At 46.0% G+C, this 26,005-nt stretch overlaps 1 protein-coding gene across 1 annotated transcript in view; it reads left to right on the top strand.

Moving 5' to 3' along the window:
* Nucleotides 1-22,349, top strand: part of si:ch211-161f7.2 (retinoic acid-induced protein 2) — an 85,542-nt gene extending 63,193 nt beyond the window's left edge. Inside the window, exon 2 of the mRNA XM_041211772.1 lies at nt 20,577-22,349. Coding sequence (XP_041067706.1) covers nt 20,577-22,349 — 1,773 coding nt within the window. The remainder of the gene's footprint in view (nt 1-20,576) is intronic.
* Nucleotides 22,350-26,005: the final 3,656 nt, after the last annotated feature.

The following is a 26,005-nucleotide window of genomic DNA, read 5'->3' as shown; positions in this document are numbered from 1 at the left end:
TAATCGGCTTTTGACAGTTTGGCGGGTGCGCAGCCGAACTGAAGATCTAAATGACGTGGTGACATCGGGACACGTGCCTGACATCACCCCGAGTCATTTTACGCCTCGACGAGCAGGCCCCGCCCCCGTTCGCTAAGTCGAAGATTCCGCCCTCTGTTATGATCCCAGCTGACGTTAATACTGGACAAGCCAGATCCCAGAGTGAAACCGGGCTTGATAGATCTTAACCTTTTTTTTAAACCGTGGAGGACAGTTATTGAACAAATTTCACAGGAGTCTGCTGATGAACTTTGAACACAAAGAATAAAACATTTATTAAACAAGAAGAATGAACGATGTTACACCAGGCAAAAATGCTGGAAAGATCTCAGTGCAAACACAAGAAAATGATTCAAAGATTCACTATTCTTTCACCCCAGCTTTATCTTTACAGACACATACAAATTTGAAAGATAAAACAATTTACCATATCTATCTTATACTCTAATAAGCAGGGTAAGTAAGCAGTGCATGTGAATGAACTGGTGAACTGTAGACAGACACACTACACTCAACATAAATGACAGATGCGACCAAAGCAGATTCTGTGGATTTCTCAACAACCCACCCAGATGCTCGTCACACCGTGAGCCAATAGGTTTCACTGAAACTCTGTCTTTCTCACAAGGAATTCCAATCTCCAAATTTGCGTTTTGGAATTCTCTCCAGACGTCACTCCTACTCGGATGGCCTCAGTAAGAATCCACCTCCAGGGTTTCAATCTCACCTTCTGAGATTCCTTTCCCTGGATTGCCAAGTACACTCGAGCTTCACCTTCCAACCACACTTTCAGATCTTTGGCCATGCCAGTTAGAACGTAGGGTACCAAAAGGTTACCTTTGCCCTTACGGCCTGCCGCATGGAGTTACCAACCTTCAACTGCCCTCTCAGATCTTAAGGCTTCTCTCGAGCCCACTTTGCTTCAAGCCTGCTCCCTGCAGCTCTCTCTAATTCGGAGGCTATGTTCTGCTCCTTTTTCTCAACCTTACTTAACAGGTACTGTTTCTGATCTCTGTCCTTGTCCCTTACCTGGGTCTGTTTTCTGGGGCTTCTTTCTGTCCCACTCCCTTGTTATGGACTTTCTTCTTGGTTTGGGATCTCTCCCTGTCACCCTCCCACATCCTGCTCCCTGGAGAACCTTCTCTGCAATGGCACTGCTCTTCAGTCACCTAACCTTCAGATTCGTGCCGTTTCACTTTTCTTTCTTTTCTTCTGCACATGTGCGCAGGGCCGGTTCCTGGCCTGAAGAGGTAAAAATGGATGAACTGTGTGTTTGTGGCCCTTTCCCAGTCAGCACGTGCGCAGAAATCCCGAGGCCTGCTACGACTCCGATATAAACTTAACGTAAGTTTTTTTTTTCATCACAACTTCTTCTGTTAATTTTCCTGCATTTTCCTCTTACCATGTTCCATTGAGCACCCTCTGCTGCAAGAAGGACAGCAGCTGTCAATGCCACTCTCCGAAGATCACAGAGCAATGGGACAGGGCCCTGTGGAGATACCTTGGGGCTGATCGTGTACTCACGGTGCTGAATTGCCAAGTTCATTATTCCTCCTCTGCTGTGTACACCTGCACTTAAATAAGCTCACTAGTACACTATAGTGGTATTCCGAGTGCTTAGTGCATGAAACCTGCGTACCAGAGAGTCCTGGGGCTGAAATATTGGGTCAGAAGCTAGTGAGAGGCTATCCTTAAAGCACTGCCCATAATTACTGCTGTCAGAGTAATTGTGAGGATAATGCTTCTCGTCATTATGTGGTGTGAAAGCGTCACAGCAAGTTCAGGTGAGAAGCAAATGTGAGGTTAAACAGTGAAATCCAAAAGTTGCTGTCCAAGGTTCCTCTCCACCATATTCTTCGTGAAAATGGCATCTTGCTGATTGGCTCATCACTGAAGTGCATTGGATAGTGTGAAATTCCTGTGCTAGTACATTTCAGTCTAAGTATGCTTTTAGCAAAGTGATGTGTGTTAATTACTGCCAGTCAAGTCCCTGGCACTGAAAATTAACTATCTCAAGCCTCACTTCTACTGGTTTTAATTGGTGATTTTAAAAATGCAAACTTTTATTTTGAATTTTTTCTTAACCTTTTCTTTCTAGCATATGATTGTACTGTCGATGACACCTTCCATCACTTTGCTGATGATTGAGATTAGACAGATGGTGGTCATTGGGTGAATTGCATTTGTCTTGCTTTTTGTGGACAGGACATACCTGGGCATTTTTCACATTGCCAGGTGGATGCCAGTGTTGTAGCTGTACTGAGAGAGCTTGGTTAGAGACATGGCTAGTTCTGGAGTACAAGCCTTCAGCTGGCCTGTTGTCAGGGCCCATTGCCTTTTCTGTAGCCAGTGTGCTTAGTCATTTCTTATATCTTGTGGAGTGAATCGAATTGACTAAAGACTTGTGACTCTGATGGTAGGAACTCCAGGAGCAGGGTCAGGAGATCTTCCACTTGGCAATTCTGGCTGAAGAAGGTTACAAATGCCTCAACCTTGTCTTTTGCACTCACCTGCTGGGCTCCTCCATCATTAAGGATGAGAATTCTTGTGGAACCACCTCTTCTGGTTGTTCAATTGTCCACCAATGTTCCCAACTGGACTGCAGAACTTTGATGTGATCCATTGGTTGTGGAACTTCTTAGCTCTGTTGATTGCATGCTGCTCCCGCTGTTTAATTTGCATGTAGCCCTGTATTGTTGCTTCACCAAGCAGGCATCTCAATTTTAGGTATACCTGTTGCTGCTCCAGGGGCGCTCTCCTACACTCTCCTCATTAAGAAAAGAATATGCCAGGCCATGATGTTACAGATTGTGGTGAGATGAAATTCTGCTGCTACAATTCTGATAGCACACAGCAACTCCTGAATACCCAGTTTTGAGCTGCTGGATCCATTCCAAATCTGTCACATTTTGCACAGTGGTAGTGCCACACAACCTGATGAAGGGTGTCCTCGGTGTGAAGGTGGGACTTTGTCTCCACAAAGACTGTGCAGTGATTTGAGAATAGGAAAGTTTTTCTTGTTAATGATTTTCCACTTAAAAAGCTACCCAGGGTATTCAGGAGGTTAGTGGAGGCCAGATGTTCCTTTATAGTGGGGGGGGGGAAAAGAAAATTGCATAGTCAGTCTTACACAGGTCACAGAACAAGATTAATGGAGGCCTGGAAGCAACTGAAGTAACCTGGCATTTTAAGATGAGTGAAGCAGAAAGTAATTTACAAAAAAACTACTGCACATTAATTCAGTAGAACAATCTAATGATTACAAACACCTCAAAGAGGTAATTTTACAAGTTCGTGCTTGGACTATAAAATAACTTTATAAATATGATAGGATCTGAATTTTAGCACTTTGAGGTAGTTTAGCAGAGCTCAAAGCCATTAGAGGAGTATAAATGTTCACTTGCTTTCAATTTTCTTTTGTGTTCTAGTTGCTTGTTGACTGACAGCCAAGCATTTAATTTCAAAGTAAGGTTGCGCAAGGGAGTCTTGCTATAATCAACTCCATTTCACACAAATAAAAAATGGATTTATGCCTGCTTTAGCTGTTTCTGTTCAATCTGGTTTTTTGGGATTCGCACCATACAACTATCATCTGCTACCGTTGGTAAATAGGAACTTGCTGGCAGTTTTCTACTCTACATGCTCTGTCTCTGATTGTTGGCCATGAATACAACAATGTTTGTCTTACTCTTTGGAATGCCGTCTCTAAACTCTTTGGCCTCTCCACTACGCTCCTTCTTTAAAACCCTCTCTAAAGCCCACCTTTATCAGCAGGTTTTACTAACATGCCCTAATCTCTTTCTTGACATTGAGCACAATATAAAAATTTTCAAATGACACCAAACTTGAAACTATAGGACCCGAACCTCCACGGAGTGGCAAACAGCCAGATTGCCACTCTGCTCCTAGTTTCTTACCTTAAAATCCAGCCTCTCCTTTCTCACCTGACCTTCCGACTCAGGAAACATCTGTTTTAGCAAGTTCCCGAGGTCTTATGTCGAGGACAGCAGAGTCAGAGGTAAGGAAGCCATGCCCCCTATTTTTACAGCACTAGCTGCTGTAAAGCAGGTAAGCTTAAAGGCCCGGCCACTTTGAGAAGCCAGGGAGAAGGTAAGTGGATAGGATTGGAGGGTGGGGGTTAGTTGGTTGGGGTGGGGGAAGGCCGGTTGGTTGGTTTGGCAGGGGGGGGGGAGTGAGGGTCGGGTAGTCATTGGGGGCTGGGGGCGCGGGTGGTCAATGTAGGTAGTGGGGTGATCAGTGGGGGTTAGGTGATCAGTGGGCTGTGTCGGGTGGTCGGAGTGGGGGGGGTGCGGGGGTTGTCTGGTTGTCAGTGGAGGGGTCATGTGGTCAGGGACCTCCCATGGCAGGGTATTGGGTTGTAGGGGGAGTTCCATGTGGGGTTGGGGGGTTCATCAGGTTGGGGGATGGGGGTGTCCATGAGGGGGTTGCTTGCAGGGTCGGGGTGGGGGGTCAGTACTATAGTTACTCAGGAGTTGGAAGTGGTTTTGACTTTTCTAACTTTTCCTGGGTAACTATTCTGGTGAAACAGTTAAAACCATCCAAAGCTTGTGAGGTTTGAACTTCCTGGGAAATTACTGTGTGATTGAGCTTCTCCTCACTCCACCATTTGTGGCTGTGCCTTCAGCTTCCTAAGCTCTGGAATTTCCTCTCTAAACCTCTCTGCCTCTTCTTTTAAGATGCTCCTTAAAACCTACCGCTTTGACCAAGCATTTGGCCATCTACTTAATATCGCCTTATGTGGTTCAGTGTCTAATTATACTGCATTATCTCCTGTGAAGTGCCTTGGAATGTTTCATTATGTTAAAGTTGCTAAGTAAATATTTGCTGTGTTTGAAGTCTTGGAGAGGTTTTCAGCTCAGATTGTCTCACTTCACTGATGAATACACTGAATTGGCAAGAAATCTGTACCCGGGGTACTAGAGGAGAGAATGTTTGGTTAAACAAGTTAGTTTACCGCTAACTTGAAATTTTCGCTTAGTTTTGAGACCACCTTTTGACAACAAAAGCCCCTAATTTACAATTGAAAACTGAAGTTTGGGCTTATATTTTCAAAGAAATGAACAATTATCAAAATGTTCTAATTTTATTTACTGGTTCAGGGTCTGCCACGGGACTTGCTGATAATGATTTATTTTTCTTCATTCATGGGACTTGAGCTCCGCTGACAAGCCCAGTACTTACTGGCCATCCCTTATTGTCTTTGAGAATGTGCTGGTGAGCTGCCACCTTAAACTGCTGCAGTGCCTGTGGTGTAGGTACACCCGCAGTGCTGTCAGGGAGAGAGGTCCATGACTTGATCCAGCAGCAATGAAGGAACAGCACGATATAGTTCTGACTTGGAAGAGAATTTGGATGGTGTTCCCATACCCCTGCGGCACTTGTCCTTCCAGCTGGTAGAGGTCATGGATTTGAGAAGTACTGTCGAAGAAGCCTTGGCAAGATGCTGCAGTGCATCTTCTAAATGGTACACACAACTGCCATGGTGTGCTGATGGTGGAGGGAGTGAATGTTTAAGGTGGTGGATCGGGTACCAGTCAAAAGGGCTGCTTTCTCCTGGATGGTGGGGTGCTTCTTGAGTGTTGTGGGAGCTGCACTCATCCAGGCAAGTGGAGAGTGTTCCATCACACTCCTGGCTTGGGCCTTGTAGATGATGGACAGGCTTTGGAGTGTCAGTAGACGAGTCGCTCACTATAAGAGTACCCAGATTCTGACCTATTCTAGCCACTTCTAGTGTTTATGTGGTTGGTGCAGTTAAGTTTCAGGTCAATGCTGACCCCAGTTCTTGGTGGGGGACTTAAATTTAAATGTTATGGGGAGATGATTAGATTCTTTCTTGTTGGAGATGGTCATTGCCTGGTACTCATATGTGCTGTGTGTGTTTTGTTCAATTGTTGGTGTTTGATTGTGCCCGTCTGTTGAATGCTCAATGTCCTATGTGCTGTGAATCAAGCTGTGGCTGTGGTGAGTAAAACAGAAACCAAGCTGGAAGCTTGAGGCAGGAGACACTTTAAGAGCATTTGTAATAAAGTCTTGTTCACACATGGAACCTGATAAGAGTCATCTCGTCATAACTTTGAGGCGTAAAACACAATATCTGGTGACAAAGATGGAGAATAATTTAAAATTACCAGCTCCTGTACCTTTCCTTTCTTCGCCAGGAGGTCTACCCACTCCAAGGGATCAATGGATTTCAGGGTTCAAGACACACTTGCTTGTAATGAGTATGGATGGTCTACAGGTGGCAGAGACCTATGAGAAGGTGATGTTCATCCATTGCCTCAGGGCTGAAGGCCAGCGAGTTCTTTTTAATTCATTTACGGGGTATGGGCATCACTGGCTGGGCCAGCATTACCCATTCCTAATTGCCATTGAGAAGGTGGTGGTGAGCTGCCTTCTTGAACCACTGCAGTCCATGTGGTGTAGGTACACCCACAGTGCTGTTAGGGAGGGAGTTCAAGGATTTTGACCCAGCGACAGTGAAAGAACAGGGAAATATTTCCAAGTCAGGATGGTGAGTGGCTTGGAGGGGAACTTCAAGGTGGTGGTGTTCCCATCTATCTGCTGCCTTTGTCCTTCTAGATGGTTTTGGTCGTGGGTTTGGAAGGTGCTGCCTAAGGAGCCTTGGTGAGTTCTGCTGTGCATCTTGTAGATGGTACACACAGCTGCCACTGTTCGTCGGTGGTGGAGGGAGTGAATGTTTGTGAATGGGGTACCAATCAAGTGGGCTACTTTGTCCTGGATGGTGTTAACTTCTTGAGTGTTGTTGGAATGGCACTCTTCCAGGCAGGTGGAGAGTATTCCATCACACTCCTGACTTGTGCCTTGTAGATGGTGGACAGGCTTTGGGGAGTCAGGAGGTGAGTTACTCACTGCAAGATTCCTAGCCTCTGACTTGCTCTTGTAGCCACAGTATTTATATGGCTAGTCCAATTCAGTTTCTGTCAATGGTAACCCCCCATGATGTTGATAGCGGGGGATTCAGCGATGGTAATGCGATTGAACGTCAAGGGGCAATGGTTAGATTCTCTCTTGTTGGAAATGGTCATTGCCTGACACTTGTGTGGCGCGAATGTTACTTGCCACTTATCAGCCCAAGCCTGGATGTTGTCCAGGTCTTGCTGCATTTGGACATGGACTGCTTCAGTATCTGAGGAGTCGCGAATGGTGCTGAATATTGTGCAATCATCAGCGGGTATTCAAGCAGCTCACAAGGCACATCTACAATTGATGGGCAGTAAGTGTGCTTGAAAAATACTTCAGGTCAAAGAAAAGTGTGGTGATCGAGCAGTGTACATTCTGCCAGAGATGCCAGGGAAATGGTGAGCCCATGAAACAATATGTAGCTGTGTTGTGGCAGTTGCTTCAACATGACCAATTTATTGAAAAGGCTTCAATTCCATGAATTAGGGAACGCCTCCTCGTAGAGGATGTTGATTTAACCTTGGTAAAAACAATGACCTTGGCAGTCCAAATTGAATGCGCCATGTTTGATTTGAAGAGATTACACAGAAATTCACTTTCAGAGCCACGGTTACAGACACAACTTGCCCAAACGATTCTTGTGCAAGGGTTACCAAAAATGAGACCTCAGCAGTCTTACCAACAGTTGCCCCATCACCCTCAAATATGTGCTCAAGTTGTGGAGGTGCCCAAGAATTCACAACATCCTAGTCAGCTCAAGGGGAGAAGTGTAACTCCTGCTTAAAAAGGAATCACTTCAAAGGTGTGCAAGTCCTCAAAGATGAAGACATCATCAGTTTGACGTGAAAAAATCTATTCTTGAGAGTGAGATATGGCATGTGTATATCAGCACGGACAGTAAGGCACCAGGTCATTTTCGGGATTGTGAGCATTTCAGTGTTGCTCCTCATCAATGCTGGTGCATAGGTATCTATATTGAGCGACAAACTCTACCACGGTTGTTTTTCACAGCATTCTCTCACTCCTTCGACAGATTCTGTTCAAGCTTATTCCAGTTTTGTGAACGATCAGTTCCAGAACACAACAAAAACATCAACCTTGACAGGTTCACATCCTACAGGCTGAATTTTTTGTGTCCCCAACAGGCATGTTTCCCACGTGGGTGGGTCACATAAAATGGAGTGGCCGACCATCCCACCACCTTCCTGCCCACCCCTGAGCTCACCACCATAATACGGGGTGGGGGGGAGGGCTGGAGTCAAAATCAGCTCACCCACCATATCTGAACGACCTATTAAGGGTCAATTAGGCTTGTTAACAAGTCTACTAGCCCTGATAATATGCTGCCCACACCATAATATGTTTGGAGTGGGCAGCAGGGTGGGAGTAAGAAGCCCGATTTTTTTTTTTTACATGCAACGTTTAATGGGCGGGAAGGAAGGGCTGGGGTCACTCTTGGGGGCTACCCTTTGTGATTGCAGGGCCCCTTCCTTCCCCTCACCTCCGCCCCCCCCCCCCCAGACTGAACCTGAACTCCCTCGTTGACATTGAAAGGACGCTCAACCTATTTGATTGATGCCATTGACCATGGAAGGAACAATGCAGAACATGACCAGTCGGTATCAATGGTGCTCACTTGAGAATGGGAATGGACAATTGCTCAGCAAGCAGTGTTTGACATATTAAGGATGAAGATAGCATCTCCGCCAGTCCTCATGCATTTCATCCCATGTAAGGAAATTAATGTCACCACAGATATGTCAGGGGATGCAATTTGAGCTGTACTCAGTACATTTGAACGAAGCAAACGACCAATTGCTTATGTGTCACACCTGTTGTCAGAAACTGAACGCAAATCCTCTGCTGAAGAAGTGGGAAGTACTAGACTGCGTCTAAGCTGGTGAACATTGGCAGATGTATTGGCACAAATTCACTCTTTGCAATAATCATCAAGCGCTGACGACATTGTTAGCCATGTCAGGACCTGGTCATCGACCTCTATGGATCTACAGATGGTCAGATCGTCATCTTCATTACAACTTTGAGGTCCAGTATCTGACGTGCTTAGCCGTACTACTTTCACAGACAGTATTAGTGATAGTGAAGCAACTTGTCACTTTGAAGACATGATCGCTGTGATTTCACACCTGACCATGAATCTTGGTACTTGAGAGGAGTTGGAGGCAAAATCGGTGACAGACAGTATACTGCAGAAAGTAAGCCAGAACCTAAAGATCAAGTGGCCTCATTAAATGGGGCAAGAACTGGTCCCGTACTACAGAGTACATAATACGCTCACTTTGTTTGATGCCAACTGTATTGCACACGAGTGGTTATCCTGAAAACACTACAGCAATATGTATTGTTTCTTGCCCATGAAGGACATCTGGGTGTCTTTAAGATAGAACAATGATCCCATAAAGTAAGCTGGTGGCCAGCAATTGACCGCTGCTTAGAAGAATTCATTAGAAACTGCATAGCATGTAAATTCAGCGAAACATCTGTTAAACTGTGTCCCTCACCTCTACAATTGATGCCGTGGCTAACAAAACCATGACAACCACTCCGAGTTAATATTTTTGGAGAAGTGCAAACAGTCCCAAGCAAACAGCATTTTCTACTGCTGTACATGATCTACATAGCAAATGGCCAGAAATCGTTACAACAAATTCCATAACCATCACTTTGGTTATTGACATTCTAGATAAGTTGTTTATAAAATGGGGTTTGCCGGAGACTATCACTACAGACCATGGACTGCAGTTTGTTTCCAGTCGATTTATGCAGCTCCTAGCAAGCTATGGAATTCACCACCATCTGACATTGTAATACAACCCGCAATCGAATGATGGCATCGAACAATTCAACAGGGTGATCAAGGACAGTCTGAGAGCCAGCATGTCGGAGTGGAAAACGTTTGAACAGTCCGTTCATATCCTACTTCACATAAATCAATCCATTCTATACTCTCTGACCGGAAAGACACCTGGCCAAACTTATGACTGATCATAACTTTTGCATGTCGCTTACCATTCTTAATCTATCACCCCTATCCAATGAGACTGAGCGAGCAAATGCAGAAAGTGACAAGGTAAAGCAAAGGTGTACTTCGACAGATGAACATGCACGAGGAAACTATGATTTGAAATTGGAGATTGGATTCACATCAAGTGGGGAAATCGCGGCCACAAGCTCACATCATCTCCATTAGACCAAAGCAGATCAAGCGGTTGCTCAGTATCAAAGCTTATCTGTTGGATGACAACACAAAGTGGAACGTGAAACACTTGATAATGAGTAGACCCAGGTATTTCAAAGACAGTGATTGAGAATGCACCTCCTTTTCTGTGAGCAACTGTGATGTTGATCATCCTCCTCAACAAGCAGAACCACAACCTAAAATTCATAAACCTCAGCACCTTCATCAGCTTCCTTCATATCCTAAAGACTAATTCTGTACTTAGGAGAAATACTCTGAACTTTAAGAAATGTCTCGATGTACGTATGTTTGTTGTTCAGGATGGTTTAATTTAAAAAATGAACCTTTGGTTTTACAAGAGGGAAAAGATGTTGCGTTCAATTGTTCGATGTTTGAATGTGTATGTCTGTTGACTGCTCACCGTGAGCCTCTGGGTGTGATTAGAGAAACAGAAACTAAGCTGGAAGCCTGAGGCAACAGACATTTTAAATGCATTTGTAAAAAAGCCCTGTTCACAGTAGAACTTGGTGAGAGTCGTCTTTGCGTCCCTCTGAGGCACAAAACGCAACAGTGTAGTGTGAATGTTGCCCAGATCTTGCTGCATGCAGGCACAGATGGCTTCTTTATCTGAGAATTTGCAAATGGAACTCAACACTGTGCTGTAATTGGTGAACATCCCCACTTCTGACATTTTGATGGAGAGAAGATCATTGATGAAGCAGCTAAAGATGGTTGGTCCAGGGACATTAACCGGAGGAACTCCTCAGCGATGTCCTGAGGCTGAGATGATTGACCTCTAACTACCAGAACCACCTTCCTTTGTGTTAAGTATGAACCAGCTAGTGGACGGTTTTGCCCCAATTTTCATTGTTTTCAATTTTGCTAGGACTCTTTGATGCCGTGCTTGGTCAGATGCTGCCTTGATGTCATGGATAGTCATCTCTGGAAGTCAGTCTCTTTGTCTCTGTTTGGACCAAGGCTATAATGAGGTCAGGAGCCAAGTGGTCCTGGTGGAACACAACCCCAAACACCAGTGAGCAAGTTATTTGTGAGTGAGTGCCATTTGATAGCCCTGTTAATAACACTTTCCTTCACTTTACTGATGATCGAGAGTAGACTGATGGGGCTGTAATTGACCGGATGGGATTTGTTCTGTTTTTTGTGAACAAAGATGTACCTGGGCAGTTTTCCACATTGCTGGTTAGATGCCAGCTGTAATGGATTTGAGACGTAACACTCCTTAGCCCATAGGGCATAGGTTTCTTAATAGCTGCTAACTGTTCCAAGTCGTAACAGCAGTGGATAGTGCAGAGGGAGGAAGTAGGACATTAAAATCAGAATTAGTTAAAATGAGGTGTAGTGGTGGATATACTCAGTGTACCCATGTTTGTTAATGAGAGGGACAAAGTCCAGCACGCTCGAGCATAAAATAGCGCACGTTTGACGTTGGGTGAGCGTCCTGACTTCATTGCGCACTTGCACGATGTTTCGCTCGGCAGGCACGAGCAGGAGTCGGAGCCACACCTGCCATCAATTACGAGGCCAGTTAAGACCAACAAAAAGACAATTAAGCTGAATTTTGCCCGTGTGATTTCACGCTCGTCACACAGGCAAAACGGGCAGGCGGGCAGCTGACAATTTCAAAAACCTCATTCAAGGGCAGATCAGCAGCATTGCCAGTGTGAGTAGTGAGGAGTTCTGGGAGATAGTTTGCTGCTGGTTGCTTATTGGTACTTGGCAGCTTCATCTCAGTTTAAGGCTTCATTCTTAGCATTTCCAGGCTTCATTTCAGGACTTATTGGTGTCTCCAAGGCCCCCGGAGGATTCAGACCATGTGGACCCTTCCAGGTATCAGACAGCCTTCCGTCACCCTGGTAATGGGGATTGTGGTCTCTGCTGGTGGCACCTCCTCTGAGGAAGAAGAGAGGGGCAGAAGGGAGAGGAGGCCATGTGTCCCAGTGCAGCTTCCAGGGGAGGGACCTGTGGGAGGAGAGGTGCAGTCACAAGGGGCGCAGGGCCAGCAGGAAGTCCAAGGTGGAAGGGGCTGCAGAAGACGTCATTATCCTGCTGCCAGGGTTTACAGGCAGCGATGCAGCTACCTCAGTATGTCTGAGGTACAATGGTGAAGGAGGCTCCGCCTCTCCAGGGAGACTGTGACCTCTTTTTGTCAGATGATGAGGCCTGAGATCACCTCTAACTGTGTGGGTGGACACCCCAGGCCAGTGGCTCTGAAGGTCACAGTGGCCCTCAACTTCTATGCCTCCGGCTCTTTCCAGGGCTCAGTGGGGGAATCTTTGTGGAGTCTCCCAATCAGCTGTTCACGTTTATGTCAAGCTGGTGACAGAAGCTCTGTTCAGGTGGGTATTGACCTTTATTCTTCAATGTACAGACGAGGCCAGGCTGAGCAAGCCAGAGGCTTTGCAGTGATAGCTGGGTTCCCCTGTGTCCAGGGTGCCGTCGACTGCACATCTGTGGCCATCAAGTTGCCAGTGGGTCAGTCGGGTGCCTTCGTCAACAGGAAGGGCTTCCACTCTATGAATGTGCAGATAGTGTGTGACCACAGGATACTGATTCTGCAAGTCTGTGCAAGGTACCCTGGCAGCTCCCATGATGCGTACATCCTGAGACATTTCCAGGTTCCGAGGCTCTTCAGTGCTCCAGCCCAACTGGATGGATGGCTGCTGGGTGATGAGGGCTATCTGTTGAAGAGGTGGCTCATGACACCTCTCCACCATCCAAGAACAGAGTCAAGGCAACGTTACAATAGGAGCCATACCTCCACAAGGGCGGCGTTAGAGAGGACCATAGGTCTTCTCAAGGTGCACTTCAATGCCTGGACCGTTCAGGGGGTGCACTACAATACTCCCCAGAGCGGGTGTCACTGATTGTGGTTGCATGCTGCCATAATCTGGCACTGGCAAGGGGGGACCCACTGGAGGAAGAGGATCTTGACACAGCTCCACAGGCCACAGAGGATGAATCCAGTAGTGAGTCAGAAGAGGAGCACGGTGAGGAGAATGCTGAGGGTGTGCAGGCAGATCTCTTCAGGGAGGCAGGGATGCCTTGATCCAACATTCCTTCAGCTAGACTACCAAAGATCTGCTTGCACCTCATGCCAGGGCTGCCGCTTCTGTCCTGGATGTCTGAAATGACCCTTTCATTTGAACCCAAAGTCCACTCAATACAAAAAAAGTATCCAGCCACTTACACCCAGCATCACATACTGGGCGTATGCTGCACCTGAAAGAAAAAAGGTGAAGCATAGTCAGGCCATCAGAACCAAAGCAAATTTAATGTTATTGTCACATTGAATGACATGACCATTACTGGTGTTGATGTCCACACCAGCAGACATATAAACCAAACAGAAATGAACAGAAAATCACCCGCAAACTGTCCCTGTTGTGCTCATGGTGCCTTTAACTTACTATTCCGAGTGCTATGTCTTGGTACACCCCCTCACTGGCACCGCCATTGGAGACAGCCTGCTGACTCTGCTGTCCTGTTGGCCTTGATGACTTTGGCGGTCGTCCTCTGACCAGTGGAACCTGTGGTGGTCCTGTCTGGGAGGGAGCGGACAGTGCCAGGGCTGGCATCTCCCCAGTCCCCGCAGCCTCATCAGATGCCAGCGACTGGTGGAGGGGTGGAGGAGCTGCTGCCATCATCCAGAGCATCCTGAGAGGAGCCCACAGAGACGACAGGCAGCTCGTGCGCCAACGTGAGGTCACTCTGAACCTCCCTGCTCACCATCGATGGACGGGCACCTAGCTGGGATACTGGGTGCCTCATCCACCTTTCACACTGGCACTGACCACCTGAGGTCAGTGCCTGTGTGAGGACTCACAGGTATGAGTGCAACCCCAGCAACCCCTGATGCAGTTCCTGGAGTTGCTTCTCCACGAGAGTCGCCACTCTCTCAATGGAGGAGGCAGTGTTCTCAGCCATGAGGGTCAGCGCAGCGCTCTCGCTCCGCGTGCACTTCTCCACAGTGGAGACCTTGGCATGCAGGTCCACACAGACCTCTGCCATATCCTCCCGCACATCCTGCTGGACATTCAGCATCTGCCACCTAATGGATGACTCCAGATGCTCATCATCTGCTTTCAACTGAGCATCATCCTCCGATTGCTGGCACCCTGGGCACTCTCTGCCTCCGCCTGCACCTCAAGTGAGTGTGAAGTTCCCTCACCAATGTGAACCTACGTCTAGCCACCGATCTAGCCTGCTGAGGTGCTGGTATCTGCACTGGCATCTGGTTCAGAGAACGGGTGTGACACAGGTACAAATGAAGCCTGGTGGTTTTACAGCATCAGGATTGGCCCTTCGGGATCCAGAGAGCGAACAGCTGCTGGTGAATCTAAGGGAGAACAATTAAAGTCATCACACTGTCACTGTGCATGCCAGGCACCCTGGTGAGACAATGGAGATCTGCATCATGGTGCCATCGTCTTTCAATCATCAATGGGGACTCCAAGTTTGAGGCTCACATCAATGAAGAGACTACACTAGAATGGTTGCACAATCTGAAACTCTCACCTCTGTGCACTGCGTTCATACCTTCGCCTGGTACCCCCACCTTGCCACACCCGGTTGCACAGTGAGTGTATCGGCTCTGCAACTCCAGGACGCCCTACTCAAACCTGGTGAGGACCAGCAGCAGATTGGGCTGCCCTCTCTGTCTGGTTATGGCTTGTCTTCTCCTGAAAGAACAGACAAGCATTGACTAGTCCACTCTCTACCTTGCAGTGCCATTGCAGCCTGGCTAACCCCAGCTGGGGAATACCTTGCAGGGCTCATCCAAGTTGTGGCCCTTGAGCCGCAAGGCACCCAGTCCAAGCAGCCAGGACTCACCCCCTTGGCCAGCTCCGAAGTCTCGGACAGTTGGCACTCAGACTCTAGCGCTCCTGAGGTCCACGGGGATGGCCATACCTTAACACTTGTGCACACTGACCCTTCCTGAGTGTAGCAGGTCATTGAAGCGCTTCTGGCACCACACCACATCATGGCTGCTAACTAGTACTGCAACCTTCTCCCATGCCCTCTTTCTGAGGTACAGTGGCGGCCTCCTCCCATCTCTGGGGACAAGGGTGTCCCTCCAGGCAGCCACCTCCTCCAGGAGGGTGGCAAGGCACTCATCTGAAAAGCAGGGGGCCGAGTGCCGACCCGACTTGCCCTCCCACCTGCCGTATCCAGCCGCCCTCGACTCCATCGCTTGAACATTGAAGACGCAGAGGAGCCGTCCTTCCGTGGGGCTGCCTGGGCCGTTTTTAAACCAGCCACCAGGTCATCATCGGCCCCGGCAGCCGACAGGCACCCGCCCCTTCCCGACCAGTGAGGGGCTATGTTTCCTGCTGGCCGGGCCTCAATCGGCCTGCCAGAATGAAATAGTGACCGGGGGGCCAATTGCGGGCAAGGGGGCCGCTTTCAGGCTCGCCAACTATGCCCTCCTGCCCACCTCAAAATTTTGTCCCAGTCTCCAAAAACACAAGATGCCAAATCACGTGAAGATAAGGCCATCTTCTAGTGATGATGGTTTTCATAAGTGGCATTTATTGCAATGAAAAACTGTTTTTATGTTGCATTATCAGTGATTCATTTTGAGACCAAAGCTTAGAAATTGCAGTGGATGATTTTAATTTAGGAGGCTCACATTACATTTCTGTATTCACTATTTCAACTGAGTTGTTTATGATTATAACTTAAAATAAATGTGAGAATGCCTACCTATATCATCAATAGTGATTTAAAGGCAGAAAGAAATATAATGATATAGCAATAATTAAGAGTCAAGAAGCAAGTATATATTACCCCACAATTCATCAATTCCTGTTAGAATTTTGTCCAGTGTAGTGGGGCATATTCTTCCACGAAGCTGTATCAATGTCAGAAAATATAATCGATAAAATCACAATTCCTTGATGTAGGAGCACACACAAACTATCTACGAACTTTACATCTGGGTTATGATTTTGCAGTTGTGCTTTTCTATCAGAATTTACCCCAGTTCATTGTTATATCAACATTTCTCATTTATTGTTGACAAGAGAGACATGCTGCTGAAGCTTTTCACCTTGCGCTTATTAGGAGAAACACAAGAATGCCGAATTTCAAAAGATCACAACAATTTATACCACAAGTACAAAGGGTACTGATTGGCTTGCAGGTCAAATCTGAATTGGCCAAGGTGCTGCTGTGGAGAAAGCAATGGGGAACTATAGGCTCCCCAAGCTCCCTGGTATTTCAAAAATGACGCAAGACTTGAACATATTCCTTTTGTTTGCAGAGAACAGGTGTCTGTGTATGGATATAATTTGCTTCTAGCAAGCATAAATGAGTCGCATTACGAGCTTGACTCATTATCTGAAATTGGTTGATGGTGTGTTAGCACACTCAGGATTACTCAGCAAGTTCTAGCCAGTTGCAGAATCACACTTAACCATAGACTTTTTGGGGAGTGGTTTTGGAAGCCCAGGTGTGGCCTCGCGAGTGGTATTTTCCAATAACAAGATGCTGCTGTCAGTCCAAAAAGATCTGCCTACCACATAATTGAGCAATGTCTATGAATTTCAGTGCCAGTGCAACGCCAGGTACGCAAGTTGCACATTTCAGCGATTAGCGGATCGAATCAAACAGCATGTTCCTTTAGTTTTGCGTAATAGGCAGAGTACAGACCGTACTCAACCAAATAGTGCTTGCAAAACCCAAAAGAAACTGTTTACTGTGGATGTGATTTTGCAATTGGGCAGCACTTACTGAACAAACCTGAGCATGTTGCACTGACCACCAATTTAAGATAATCAGTGGAGCTCATAACATGGCTCATTTACCCTTGCTAGAAGCAACATACATTCATACACAGGGACCAGTTCTCTGCAAACAAAAGGAATATGTTCAAACCTTGCACCTTTTTTGAATTACCAGGGAGCTTGGGGAACCTGCAGTTCCCCATTGTTTTCTCCATGGCAATGATTCAGCCATCTAGAGTCAATTTGCCAACCAGTCAGCACCCTTTACTCCTGTATTAACAGTTGTAGTGATTGTTTGAAATTTGGCATTCTCGTGTTTGTCCTGATGAGTGCAAGATGAAAAACTTCAGCAACATGCCTCTCTCTTCAGCAATTTCCCATTCAATTTTGCAATGTCATCTGTCATGAAGTGTAGGATGTGGCCACTGAATGGCACTGTGGAGTACATCCCTGCACATGTTTCCCAACTGTTGGCACTTCGTATAATTTTTTTAAAGTATTCATTAACTTGCAGTGAGCATAGCCATGGACATTTTACTTGTGTATGCACTATATATGTCTGTGTATACGTGTGTACATTCCATATATATATTATATATATATATATATATATATATATATATATATATATATATATATATATATATTTTATATATATATATATATATATTTTATATATATATTCAAAAATGTTAAAAATGCATCAGATAAAATGTTGAAATTAAGAATTTCTGGAGGACATGCTACAAATTAAGCTACAAAGATAAATTTTATACATATTGTATACTGTACTACCTCACCATTGATAAGAAATGATTTTCACAGTGTTTGCCAAGCCTTTTCATGTATTTCTGATGTAAATCCTATTGGATATGGTAACATCACTGGTGCATGAAGTCACCATAATGCTCGCGTAAGATGACTCTTTCCCCATCTCCAAACACAAATTGGTTCAACAAGACAACGCCCCCTTTAAAGATTGGCATTTGCCAGTCCGTAATTAAAATTTCTTCAAGAAGCTCGTGACTCACTTTTTTTATGATGGGGAGAGGGTTTAGCCAAATGAAGTCTTTTGGAATGAAGCCATCTACCCAACCACCCACCAGAGGAAATCAGAGAAGCCGAACCTAACCTAACTATAAAAGACCTGTGGCAACATTAAATTGTTTAGGCTTGATTAAAGTAATGTTTGATAAACATTATGCCAATGTAGCGCCCTGCTAGAAAGAAAGATATTGGAATACAGTTCCACAGGCTCTGGCTTACATCAATATCTTATCAAATTGCCTGCGTATGTATAACTACACAACAATGTGATCCTGCCCCCTCCTGTCATCCACATACCCATACTTTGAAGCAGGGGTTATTGCATTGTAGGAGAGGTCAGTGAGTAGCCGCGGGGAGCAGGAATCTTGGCCTATTTTTCCCTTTCCTAGCTCAGGATCACGGCAGCCAATTGCAATACCCGTGCTGCTGCCCCAGATGAGTATACTCAGCACATGGCAGGGTTGAAGCTGGAACCATCCTATTTTGTATCTGCCAGTGGCACACCAGCTAGTACTTCTGCCCATCAGTCAACAGAGGAATGGGCCTTCAGTAACGTGCCACACAGAGGTCAGATGCATATTCATTTCTATTGTTGTCCAAATAGCAAGTTACTAAACTTAGACTTTGCTTCCCCATAGAAGGGAATGAAAAGTCTTACATTGCACAGAGAAAGATAAGTGACAGAAGGTGTAGAGGGGACATGAGGAAGAACTTTTTTATGTAGAGGGTAGTGGGTGTCTGGAATTCTTTGCCCAAGTTGGTGGTAGAGGCAGAAACTCTAAACTCTTTTAAAAAGTACCTGGATCTGCACCTTAAGTGCTGTAAGCTGCAAGGCTATGGGCCGGGTGCAGGAAGGTGGGATTAGAAAGGGCACCTGGGTGTCCTCGGGCTGGCGTGGACCAGATGGGCTGAATGGCCTCCTTCTGTGCTGTAACTTTTCTATGGTTCTGTTTCTAAAGGTCATTCGGCCCAATTGCTCCATGCTTTACACTATCCTCATTCCACCCCACTCTACCGTCATAACTTCCTATTCCTTGCTCCCTTATGTGTTTATCCAACTTTCCCTTAAATGTATCCATGTGATTTGTTGCAGCTACCTCCTCTGATAGCGAGTTTCACATTGCAACCACTCTCTAGGAAAAGAAGCTTCTCCTGAATTTTACATTAGATTTGTTTCATAGTCAAACTGTTAAGTTATATTAAGTGACACACTGGTGGGGGGTTATGAGTGGATGCTGTGCCCTGACTTTTGGCCAGGTTGGTGCACTATATGAGTAGACCAAAACAGGGAAGAAAATGAAGAAATATCAGTTCAAAAAAAACTAAAGCCTTCCAACATAGCTTGGGTGTGATATCCTAAGCATTTGAGGATTTCTTGTTTTATGGTGTTAGAGGCAAGGTACTAGCATGGATAGAAGATTGGCTGTCTGGCAGGAGGCAGAGAGTGGGGATAAGGGGGTCCTTCTCAGGATGGCGGCCAGTGACTAGTGGAGTTCTGCAGGGGTCAGTGTTGGGACCACAACTTTTCACTTTATACATTAATGATCTAGATGAAGGAACTGAGTGCATCCTGGCTAAGTTCGCAGATGATACAAAGATAGGTGGAGGGACAGGTAGTATTGAGGAGGCGGGGAGGCTGCAGAAGGATTTGGACAGGTTAGGAGAATGGGCAAAGAAGTGGCAGATGGAATACAACGTGGGGAAGTGTGAGGTCATGCACTTTGGTAGGAAGAATAGAGGCATAGACTCTTTTCTAAATGAGGAGAGAATTCAGAAGTCTGGAGTGCAAAGGGACTTGGGAGTCCTAATCCAGGATTCTCTTAAGGTTAACTTGCAGGTTGAGTCGGTAGTTAGGAAGGCAAATGCAATGTTGGCATTTATTTTGAGAGGACTAAAATATAAAAGCAGGGATGTGCTGCTGAGGCTTTATAAGGCTCTGGTCAGACCACATTTAGAATATTGTGAGCAATTTTGGGCCCCGTATCTCAGGAAGGATGTTCTGGCCCTGGAGAGGGTCCAGGGGAGGTTCACGAGAATGATCCCAGGACTGAAAGGCTTAACATATGAGGAGTGTTTGAGGACTCTGGGTCTATACTCAATGGAGTTTAGAAGGATGAGGGGGGATCTGTTTGAAACTTACAAAATACTGAAAAGCCTGGATACAGTGGACGTGGAGAAGATGTATCCATTAGTAGGAGAGACTAGGACCTGAGGGCACAGCCTCAGAGTAAAGGGAAGACCTTTTAGAAGAGAGATGAGGAGAAACTTCTTTAGCCAGAGAGTGGTGAATCTATGGAATTCATTGCCACAGAAGGCTGTGGAGGCCAGGTCATTGAGTGTATTTAAGACCGAGATAGATAGGTTCTTGATTGGTAAGGGGATCAAAGGTTACAAGGAGAAGGCGGGAGAATGGGGTTGAAAAACTTAGCAGCCATGATTGAATGGCGGAGCAGACTCGATAGGCTGAATGGCCTAATTTCTGCTCCTATGTCTTATGGTCTTACGTGTCATACAATTATGCGACTTCTATAGCTCGCCACAATGGCTGAGGCAGTTTGAAAAGGTTTTGGGCACTAATAAAGATTTTTCTAATTAACTTGCAGGTCTGTGATTGGTGCAAACACAGCCACCACACCAAAGATTATGTGGACACTAGTGACAGTGAGAGCAAGCTTCAGTTCTGTAGCACAAAATGCTTGAACCAGCATAAAATGGATCGATTTTGCAAAGAGGCTCAGTCTAACCTGTCCATGGATGTGACAGACTCTCCATCCCCTACAATTGCAAACAATAAACTAGAGAATGGAGTGACTCAGCTCATCACTGCAGAAGCATGGAATATCAATCCTACAGGTCTCATGAAAAAAGCACTTTCCCCCTTAGTAGCTGTCCCAGCATCTTCCATTATGACACCACAAACAGACCCACCAAATGGAGTATCACTTAAAGTGGCTGCCACAGTACTGCAACCAATTTGCTTAGGAGATAGTCCTATGGTCCTACCTATCCACTTGCAAGTGGCTGGGAGTTCAGCAGCCCAGATAGCTGCTAGTGGTAATGCACCATGGGTAATGACTAATCAAGGTGCAGTGCCATTGTCTGTGTTACTGGAGCAACATTTGATTCAGCATTTAAATTCTCCACTGCTGCTTGCTTCACCTACCACAAGCCCTGTGAACTCTGTCCAGAACCACATTATCCAGGGCACTGCTGGCCCTTGCATTCAGTCTCAACCACTGGGCCAGAAACCTTTAAATCCAGCACAGGAGTATGACATACCACCTCCTCTTCAGATCCCTGGTTTTGCTACAGTCCTGCAGGACTTTTTCCCTTCACATAGCACAGTGCCGCCAGTACCAAATGTCCAATCAGGCCCCGAGAATATGTCCGGTGGCTTCTCCTCTACTCCACACCAGAACTGTGGTGGACTGTTTTCTCCATTAGTTCCACCTGCCACACTTCTTGTCCCCTATCCAGTAATAGTTCCTCTTCCAGTCCCAATACCCATTCCCATCCCCATTCCCATTCCTGTGGCCAAGGATCCTGATCCTAACAGATTCACAGACATGCACAGAAAAACTACCTACAGTGGCAGCACCACCAGCAGAAGCACCCAGACTTCAAATGAGAAAGAAGAACAAAAAATCTTAGAGTGTATCCAACACCAAGGAGTACAAGATTATCAACATGCAAACTATAAATTCAACACTGAGGCAGAGGCGCTTGATCTTTCCCTGAAGAGAACGTCTGTAGTAAAGAAAAATGAGTTTTTTTATCAACAGATTGAACAGGATGGTGTGCTGGACTTATCAGTTGCAACCCCCAAGAAAGTGAAAGAGAGTCAGAACCTTCCAGGTAATGCATCTTCTAATCTATCAGCTAATTTATTGAATGAGCCCCTACCTCAGTCTAGCGAATCCTGGTCTAACACTGTGCCGCTGTTGGGTGCACAGAAAGTAGAGGCTGTGTTACATGGCACATCTAACAGCTGTGAGTTTTCTGGCCAGCATAAGTGGTTGGTTGATCAAAACTACAGTAGACTCAGGAATGACCCGCGAGCTGGCAGTAACCCTGACACTCTGAGCAGCACTGACACTGCGAAAGTCATCGTGTCTGTAAAAGATGCTGGCCCAGCTATTCTGTGTGGCAAAATAAAAACTGTTGTTGGAGTATCTACAAAAAACTTCTCTTACAAGACAGATTTATCGCAGGAATCTGTTTTGCAATGTTATGATGTCAAGTCCCAACTTGAGCTCAGAGACAGCAAAAAAAACAACAAAAATAGAGGCATAAAATTAAAGAAAATGAGCTCACAGGATTTCCATGTCCTTCCAATAAAAAAACAGCGCCTAGCTGCCTTCTTTTCGAGGAAGTAAAGTATTTGGTTATTTTAAAATGCTTCTGGATGGACAGTAAAAGCAAATCCATAGAACGAACTGGGTTACAGATTAGGCTGCAGGATCTGTTGTGAAATTAAATCTTGCAGTAATGAATCTTTATGGAATATTTATTTAATTTTTTTTTAAATCTCTCTGACAGCTTGTATTGGAACAAATCTTTGTTACTTACCCCCTCATCCCGCCCCTTCTTTACATCAGAAAGTTTGACTTTCGTAAAACAGCCACTGGTTATAAATGTGTCCTTATTGCCAAGGCGCCTTTTTTGACGCAGGATGAGTACAATTACTTATTTCTTATCCTGAAATGTTTCCTGTTGAACCTCTGACTCTGCAGGTGCTAAGTCGCTCTCCTGCCTCGGTTTAAATACTTAAGGGAAACAGGTTTGCAATGAAATGGCCTAAACTATTTACCATCACAGCCAACTATCATGTGCTTGACATGATTGGGAGTAACCGCATTTCAGATCACTCAGAAATTGGTGAACAATTGTTTCCTTGTTTTTCATTTGTTATTTTTTTAAAATGGCATTTCTAGGAATTGTTTTAAATACACAATTCATGGGGGCAACTGCCTAGCCTGAATCCATCCAGTATAATATAAATGTGGTACTTAGTTTTGTTACACCATGTCACAATCATTTAATATGACATAGTATAATTTTAAGGATTGCTAATGCTTTATTTTCTGCCTGATCAATTGACTGTTGTTGGAATTGGTTAAAATTAAAAGCAATAAATTATTTGTACATTCTTGTCGCTGCAGCCTAGCTATAGGAGCCTTTAACTGTGCATTTACAGTCCAAACTCCAATATATTGGTATCTTTTAAATTGTCCTTAAATCCTGACCCCACAATGGTCTGAAATAAACCTGGAATATAACAAGCCTGTGGCAGCTTTACACCTATCTTAGAAGTAAAATAGACCAGAAGATACCATCACCACTCTAGTGTAAACACGCGTTTGTCTCCATGACTTCGCATGCTTCACCAAATGACATAACGTCTGCCTGGTAATGGCCTTACTTCTCACATGATTGCTGTCCAGCATTGAGTGATTCCCATCAGTTCCAAAAATGGAGCAGTGAGCTGCAAACTGATGACACTAACATTAATCACTGGGTTTGGTTCCTGTGAAGAACTCTTGACATTTTTCAGATTCCACCAAACACACTACAGAACACTGACATTTTATCAAAGTCATCACTCGTTTCATCTAACATTGAGGCAATATATTGTTGGAAACTCACATCTCATGTGGTATTGCATACTTTATGGAGCATCACATCATTTTGTCAAGATTAGACCAGGGTTGGATGAAAATCACACACACGATAATGCACATCTTCACACACCAGTTTCCGGAGTACACACAGAGTTTAGTTAGTTTAGTGTATGTTTAATTATTGATTAACTGATGAGGCTTTTCCTGATGTGTGTGAGAGACTGAGTGAGAAAATGTATCTGTGTGTGAGATTTTGGGCAGAATTTTCCCATTGGTGTGCCAACACTTAAAATCACGTGTGGTGAGGTCGGGCGAGCATCCTGACGTCACTGGGTGCCATCGTGATATTTCGGTGGGTGGGTATGCAATGATCTCCGATGCGCACCCGCCATTAATTAATGGGCTACTTAAGGCCCTCGAGGCACCAATCGACGGGGATTTTTCTGCACCCGTACGATCTTCAGGTCGTCGCACGGGTGCAACGGGCAAGCGGGTAGGAGACATTTGTATAAACCTCATCCACAGGTGAGATAAGAGGGCTTGGTGGGGTCTCAAATGTGCTCAGTCAGATATTTAATTTAGAAAGTTACTGATTCTTACCTGCATGAGCAGAAATACTTCAATACCCATACCAGCTGCTTGGACAGGATTCACAACCTCCAGGTCAGCACTCTGCAGTGAAGGTCCTTTTTGGGGCCTGCAGGTTTTAGGAAGCCTTCCCTTAGCCTGGGAATGGGAGATGTGCTCTGCACTGAGGCATCTCCTCTGAGGAGGAAGGGAGGGACAGAAGGGGAAGGAGGCCATTGGTGCACATTCAGCCTCCAGGGGAGCCACCTTTGGAAGGAGAGGCGCAGGCACAAGGGGTGCAAGGCCAACAGGAAGTCCAAGGCAGAAGGGGCCGCAGAAGACGCCACTATCCTGCTGCCAGGATATACAAGCAGCTACCTCAATATGTCTGAGGTGCAGTGCCAAAGGAGGCTCCGTTTCTCAATGGCGACAGTCAACTCTATCTGTCAGGTGATAGGCCCTGAGACCTCTGCTAACTCTGTGGGTGGACACCCCATGCCAGAGACTCTAAAAGTCACAGCTGCCCTCAACTTCAATGCCTCTGGCTCTTTCCAGGGGTCGGTGGGTGATCTTTGCGGTGTCTCCCAATCAGCTGTCCACACTTGTGTCAAGCAGGTTACAGACGCTCTGTTCAGACGTGCATTGACCTTCATCCACTACCGCTGGGACCAGGCCAGCCAGACACAGTGAGCCAGAGGCTTCGCAGCCATTGCTGGCTTCCCCCGTGTCCAGGGTGCTATAGACTGTACACATGTGGCCATCAAGGCACCAGCGGGTGAGCCCGGTGCCTTCATCAACAGGAAGGGCTTCCACTCCATGAACGTGCCGATAGTGTGTGATCATAGGATGCTGATTCTACAAGTCTGTGCAAGGTACCCAGGCAGCTCCCATCACGCCTACATCCTCAGACACTCCCAGGTGCTGGGGTTCTTCAGTGCTCCAGCCCGGCTGGATGGTTGGCTGCTGGGTGACAAGGGCTATCCCCTCAGAAGGTGGCTCATGACGCCTCTCCACCATCCAAGAACAGAAGCTGAGTAGCGGTACAATAGGAGCCACGGCACCACAAGGGTTGTGGTGGAGAGAGCCATTGGTCATCTCAAAATGCGCTTCCAATGCCTGGACTGTTCGGTGTGCACTCCAATACTCCTCAGATCGTGTGTCGCTGATAGTGGTTGCATGTTGCACTCTCCACAACCTTGTGCTGGAAAGGGGGGGACACAGTGGACGAGGAAGATGTAGACTCAGTGGCTGCGGCTGCACACGATGAGTCCAACAGTGAGTCCGAGGATGAGCACACACAGGGAAATGCTGAGGGGGTAGACACTGACCCCGGCATACACCAGGGAGGCAGGGACACCAGGGAGGCTTTAATCCAATGAATCTTCAGCTAGAACACCACAGATGGACCTCTAACAAAAGCCTGTGCTGCAGGCTCCATACTCGATACCTGAGTGCTAAATTTGCCTGGATAGGAACCTTCTCAATAAAGCTCAATGTGACACAACTCACTCATAACATCATGGGTAACCATCCACCTGCAGAGGAAAAGAGTCACCCTCAGCCATGGTCACATGTGTAAATTTAATGATATAACAAAATGAACTTAAAGAAACAAAATGACAAAGGTGTTAAACAGCAAACCAACTAATTATGATCTCATTGTGGGGCAACATAAAAGCACCAGTGAGAAACCCGGGGTGTGCCTAACGTGCCTTAAATTTACGCTTTCGGGTGCTACGTCAGGTGCTGAACCCTCGCTGTCACTGGCATCTGAGACAGCCTGCTCACTCTGCTGTCCTGTTGGCCTCGATTACTCTGGCGGACATCCTCTGGCCTGTGGAGCC

This window comes from Carcharodon carcharias, chromosome 18, assembly GCF_017639515.1.
Source record: "Carcharodon carcharias isolate sCarCar2 chromosome 18, sCarCar2.pri, whole genome shotgun sequence".
Lineage (NCBI taxonomy): Eukaryota > Metazoa > Chordata > Chondrichthyes > Lamniformes > Lamnidae > Carcharodon > Carcharodon carcharias.
Note: the sequence above shows the minus strand (reverse complement) of the source record. Positions and strands in the feature narration are given on the sequence as shown.